Genomic DNA, 6265 nt, shown 5'->3' with positions numbered 1-6265 from the left:
ACTAGATTTGTTGTTTGAAAGTTACGAGCCTTCGTTTTCATTTGAGTTTTAGTAGCCAATAATTGAATTTGGCGGGGTATTTAAGTTTTTGGTTGGGGGAATTTTGGTACCAAAAGTATTTGGGTGAGAGGTCCGGCTTTGTTGTTGGGCTTGGGCTTTGGGTTACGATTTGAGAGAAGTTTTCTCTCAAAATCACTTGGAGTTTTTGTTTTGTTTTTTTTTTTTTTTTTTTTTTGGTGTACGATGATAAGGCGAAAATTGAAATCTTTCGATCTGAACTTTGTAGATATAAATAAAGTTGTGTACTTGCTCCCTTGTTCCCCAATTCAATCTTTTGGATTGGACTATTTGTAATATAGAGGCAATCATTTGCAAAATAATAGAACGAAAATGGTGGACTGGACATAGGATAGGAAAGAAAAATAAAAACAAGTAGTGTTACACTTATCACATTTTTTTACATCATATTTACATAATCTCTCTAATAGAGGTATAACCCACCAATACATGTTTAACTTATTCACAGACCAGCACCAAAAAGTGCAAATCCAACTGTTCCACTGCTTAACATCATTACTTAATCCTCAATTCGTCAAGAAAAGACTTTCCATGAAGCTTACGATCAAAAATTGCTTTCAAATATTCTTCAACACTCAGCCTTTTAAATGCTGCAGGTGTTTTCTCAGTAATCAAGCTAGAGGCTGGGCCGATTTCACCATCAACTCTGGGGTTGTAAAATGTGGCGATTGAGAGCCTTTCTTTTTCAGAGTTCACAATTGCACGATGTTCAATGCTACGATACGTCCCATTTGTTATAACCTGCCATGCATACAAGCATATATTTAAACACTAAAAATAAAAGGTAATAGCTGCAATAGGTATAATTATTAAGGATCAAACTTTTGTTTGAAATAATTGTTCAACACATCTCTCACAAAATATAGGACGCACTCACGCAGTCAAAAGTTATTGAAGATTAAGCTATGTGTGAAAGATTTACATGCTTAACAATATAGTCAGTAAACATGACATGTATAACACTACAATCTTTTATTTTTTTGGTAACAAAAAGTTTAGAGCAATGGAAGACTACCCATTGCAGGTCCAAGGCATACCACATGCCTCTTTGAGGACTTACAAAGGGGGGCTTTAGCCTTTTTTTTTATGTTTTTACAAATCACTCACCAAGAGGGATTGCCGGCAGCGAAACTCGAACGTAAGCCTTGGTTTAGCAAAGAGAACGATCTTTACCAACTCAACTAACTCTTGTTCGCAACACTACACTATTTATATACACTTACCAGAGTGAAAATTGGTACTGAGTAATGTTGGAGTAAAATTCTTTTTTACCAGATATTTTTCTACGTTACTGTGTAAATTAATTTTGAATATGAACTATATGTAGTTAAAAAAGAATTGATCACCTGATGGTCAATGGTATGAAAATTACAGTTGGATAACGTTTTCATCTACGTATCGAGCAAGATAATATTCAAAAGGTTAAAGTTATCAGTGAAAATCATTACCTCTAGAACGTCTCCAATATTCACAATAAAGGCATCTGGTAGTGGCTTCACAGGAACCCAAATCCCATCTTTCTTTACTTGGAGGCCATCCATTTCATTGACTTGTAGGAGGATGGTGAGAGCTCCACCATCAGAGTGAGGGGTCAGACCGAGGACTTTCCCCGGCTGAGGACACGGAGGGTAATAGTTCACCCTCACCGCTTGCAATGCACCTTCGAATATGTTGGTCACTTCATTGGTTTCCATCTGCAAAGCTTTTTCCATTTGTGATAGGATAGTCATGGCTAGCTTTTTCAGTTCCAATGAGTAAGTTTCTATAGTCTCTCTGCATTATAAAAATATAGATGAATTATTTGTACATATATCTTACAATGATAAATTGTGCCTAAAATATGTTACAATATATGCAAAATAATTTACGTACAAAATAAAGCAATATTGTTTGATTCAAAATTAATTTATTTATCAATTGTACATATATCGTATACTAATAAAATGTGCCCTATATGCATGCAAAATAAACTACCTACATAATAAAGGGTTGTTATTTTATTAAAAAATAATTTACCTATAGTTTAAATAAAAATATAAATTAATTATTTGACAATACATATTCTTGTTGTTGGTTTTTTTTTTTTTGTCAAAAAAATAGATTTTGTTAAATTAGTCATTGACGGGATTTGAACCCACAACCCACACCGTCTTGTAAGGATCCAATTATTTTCCATCATTGTTTTAAAGGGCCGATTGCATATTACTATTGCTCAATATATTTAATAATACATATAAATAATTTACCTATAAAAATAGTTATTTTACTCATCATCAATTTGTAAATAGGTAAACTAATAGGTAGAATATTTTTGTACGTATTTGTAGCACTATTTATGTGCAAATAATTTATATCTAAACTACCTATTAATAAAACCCTCTTTGTCAACCAAAGGAGGGTGAAAAGACTATTTAGTCTTCTATCACACCAAAAAAAATGATGGGCAATAATGTAATTTCATATGTTCAAATTTTACTATTTTTTATTGAAACCTCACCTACATGTGATGTTAAAATATCTCCAATATTCAAAATTAAAAAAATAATTAAAAAAACCAAAAACAAAAACCTCCCCCCCCCCCACGTTCTCTTTCTCTCCCTCTCTGCTTCCCATTTTTCTAAAAAAAATATGTTCTTACACACAAAAGATGTAGGCAAATGCTAGTGTGTATATATATATTAAGGGTAACAATACATATCATAATTTTTTTCTAATTTTTTTTAACAAACGATATTATCTACATTAAGGGGGAGGAGTGGATTTAGTCGTACAATGAACTAGCAATAATGTGGTTTAAACTCGCCTTTGGTGAGAATCGAACTTAAGACCTCTCACTTATAAGTGAAAAGGAATATCACTAGACCATAGTACTAAGTAACATAATTATTTTCTAGCGAGCAGTAACATTTATTGAAATAATTTGGATATTGTGGCTTTATGAAATTATTTTGTATAATAGTCAATTATTTTTCTACATTGCTGTCTTTATGAAATTTGTATTTTATTTGAATATTTAAACATAGGTGGCTTTTTGTCTATAAAATAGGAGTTGCAAGGGTGTGTGTATCTCAAAAACACCCTAAAATAAATTGTTTATAGTCTTTCCAATAGAAAATAGAAAATTGGATTAGTGTCGATGATTGTTTTATTAGATATTGCTGCCATAATTAGGGTTTCACCATGGTGATAATCATGATATACACGTAGGTACGTACTATTCTAGTTCATTGTTGTGGATACATTTTATGAATTATGTAGCGTACCTATGTGTATAGATTCAAAAGATTTGAAACAATATTTTACCTCATAAAAAGGACCAATATAAAAAACTAATTCGACACCTGAGTTTAGTATAGGAAAATCATGTTAGGATGAATATAACCTAGATGACCTAATGCACTGATATCTATCAATAATATTATTAGACACATACAAATGATTTCATTAGTAACACGTGTTAACAGAAGTAAGTCTGTATGTCACTTATGTATGTTACACTCACTTATATCAATACTCAACTAGAGATTGTCAGAAATAAAATCAGTTTTTTCTTTCTTTTACTAAATAACATTACTCTTCGATATAATCGTGCATTCATCATATTGCACAAAATCATAGACAAACATATTTATTTGGAATCACGAGAGGACCTGAAAGGAGAAGGGAGTTTTGGGAGTAGGTGAGGCTTCCTCAGTTGGACAGGAAGGGTGGTCAAGACGAAAGTGTCAGCCCAATCGAGTTTTTGGTCTTCAGAAACTACAAAAGATTGTCCAAAACCTTCAATGTCTCCTGGCTGTTGCGAAAATATTTTCTTCTCTTCCATGGGTAGGTTGAAGAACTCTTGAGTTTCTGTCTTCATTTTCTCCAACAAGGAAGAGCTCACACCATGGTTTACCAACTGAAAAATATATAGAACGAATACTATGGCCAAAAAACATTCGAAATAGCAATTTCTAAAATTTAGTATGCAGGCAAGGTGAAAAAAACATAGGTTAGGCCTAGAAAGTAGCCAAGTTAACCAAGGAAAAGAACAACAAAAAACTAAAATACATTTTGTAGCAACCTATTAACGATATTTTTTTGTAGCAATCTAATTTATAGCTTAATGCCTAGGCTTCCACATCATGGTATCTGTTTGCACCATACTTTACCCGAATAGGGGGCTGGTCTCACATGTAAAGTCCAACGGCCACATGTACTTCACGTTATTCAATTTGTGTTATTCATATGTTAGGCTTGAAAACTCACCACAATTGAGTAAGAGTGTTGACAGTATGAATCCCAAATTGGAGAGAAGAGACTTTACATGCTCTTAGAGTAGCTGAGCTACACTCCATATTACCACTTGATTTTGTTATGAAACCTCAATATTTTTCAGATCAGCCCATTCGATTGATACCTAAAATGGTTTTATCCGTAAAAACGGTCCTTAAATAACCAAATGGTCGAAGCCATGAATTTCCAGAAGGGTGGCCTGTCTATTTTTAAGTTTGACTCACTTGTTGCTAACATGAATTTAAACCAACGACAAATCAAGGAAAAGTTTGATATAGAAGTGGACTACTAATTAAGCTTAACTTGAGGTGCAATATATATATATATTTAATTACATGATTACATAGTTATGTACTGCTCTTCATATCGCCAACGAAGACTAGATGATACTAGACTAAATGATCATCGACAAATTCCAGGAACTCGTGGGCAAAAAACAATCAGCACTATTTGATGAAAGATTTAAGTGGAAAAGGCTAGGTGATTTAATTACCTGAAAGAAACCCCACTCTTGGCAAGCAAAATGTAGCCTGGCTAGTTCAGATTCAGAAATGGTTGATTCTTGGGAAAGCAATTTCTGCATGTCAATGGATGGGATTTGATGAGCATGATGATCAGAACTGATGATCTCTTGATGATAAGGCTGTATGTATCTGGGTGGGATTGTGAGTATTGGCTTCTGTACTAATTCTTGAACACTAGGAACAGGAAGAGAACCACCGTACAAGCTCTTCTCTGCAAATGCCTTTTCTTCCATACTTAGCATTTGCGTACGTTGTAAGTAATGGGTGTTTTAGATAGGCTCTGGTAATGGTATATATACTGTGTACAATACTATGTGTGTGGGTGTGTGTGTGTGGGTTTGGATGTGTTGGTGCCACGACGACGACTGATGATCAAAAGGTTGGTTTGTCACAGACTTTCCTTTGTGCCTCACTTTCTATATGAGCTCAGTAGCGATATGGACCCGTTACCAACCTAACCTTTGAATCTTGATCTGATTAGAATAGTCTCTCTCTCTCTCTCTCTCTCTCTCTCTCTCTCTCTCTCTCTCTCTCTCTCTCTCTCTCTCTTCAGAAAGGACACGTGGTTCCTTAATGGTCGGGTATTATTCTTATCTATTTGTATAAACAAGATATCAATTAAGTTCAAATTACATAAATGATGAGTTAAAGCATCTACAACGGACTCCCTAAATGAGCTCCTGGCTAAAGTTTAGACAGGATTTGAAAATATTCATTTCCAATCACACTTCCTATCCACTTCTTGAGATAGAGATTCTACTATGAGCTACTAATTCTAAGGAGTGAGAAAGAAGAACCTAGCATTAATCACTAATATTTAATAAAATTTTAAATAAAAATTCTCTGCATAGAGTCACTTAGTAGTATAGTCCAGTAGTATTCCTATTTACTTGTAAGTTAGAGATCTTAGGTTCAATTCTCGCCAAATGCGAGTTTGAATCACATGATTGCTAACTCATTGTGAGGCTATACCTACATTTCCCCCTTCATATAGATAATATTGTTTATTCAAAAAAAAAAATTCCTTAGAGAATATAATTGGAGAAGAAATTTTTTAAGGATCTTGAAAACTGACGGTTTGAATCGTTAAAGTTCGATGTGATGTAGTCCCCACAACTAATTCTTATTTTTTATTTAAAAAAAAAAGAGATTCATTTCCTTAAAGGCCTCTATTTACAATATACTAAGATCTTGTAGAGGATACAATAACATTAGTTTGCAACTTTTTTTTCCCAATTCACTGTAAAGATCTTGTAGAGGATAGAATCATTGAAGCATTATTAATCTTCTACGCATATAAAGGGAGAATGCATAGGATAAAGTTTTCATAATATTTAAATTACTCTTCTTCTATTTGGATATCAAAAAATAAAAATAAAATCACAAAA

At 33.3% G+C, this 6265-nt stretch overlaps 1 protein-coding gene across 1 annotated transcript; it reads right to left on the bottom strand.

Moving 5' to 3' along the window:
• Positions 1-382: 382 nt before the first annotated feature.
• LOC103425161 (protein SRG1-like) lies at positions 383-5257 on the bottom strand. The gene is made up of 4 exons (XM_029089128.2): positions 4847-5257; positions 3729-3976; positions 1527-1851; positions 383-819 (listed from the first exon to the last, which is right to left on the bottom strand). Exons 1-4 carry the CDS (start codon positions 5117-5119, stop codon positions 574-576), a joined length of 1092 nt encoding a protein of 363 aa, XP_028944961.1. The 5' UTR covers positions 5120-5257; the 3' UTR covers positions 383-573.
• Between the last annotated feature and the right edge of the window lie 1008 nt (positions 5258-6265).

Source organism: Malus domestica, chromosome 11 (assembly GCF_042453785.1).
Source record: "Malus domestica chromosome 11, GDT2T_hap1".
Lineage (NCBI taxonomy): Eukaryota > Viridiplantae > Streptophyta > Magnoliopsida > Rosales > Rosaceae > Malus > Malus domestica.
Note: the sequence above shows the minus strand (reverse complement) of the source record. Positions and strands in the feature narration are given on the sequence as shown.

Bases quoted from the DNA above. Each gene is read 5' to 3' on its own strand.
- LOC103425161 (XM_029089128.2), bottom strand. From the start codon at position 5,119: ATGCTAAGTATGGAAGAAAAGGCATTTGCAGAGAAGAGCTTGTACGGT. The intron at 3,977-4,846 runs GTAATTAAATCA...TATATTTTTCAG, and splicing joins AAGAGTGGGGTTTCTTTCAG to TTGGTAAACCATGGTGTGAG. The intron at 820-1,526 runs GTAATGATTTTC...TATGCATGGCAG, and splicing joins ATATTGGAGACGTTCTAGAG to GTTATAACAAATGGGACGTA.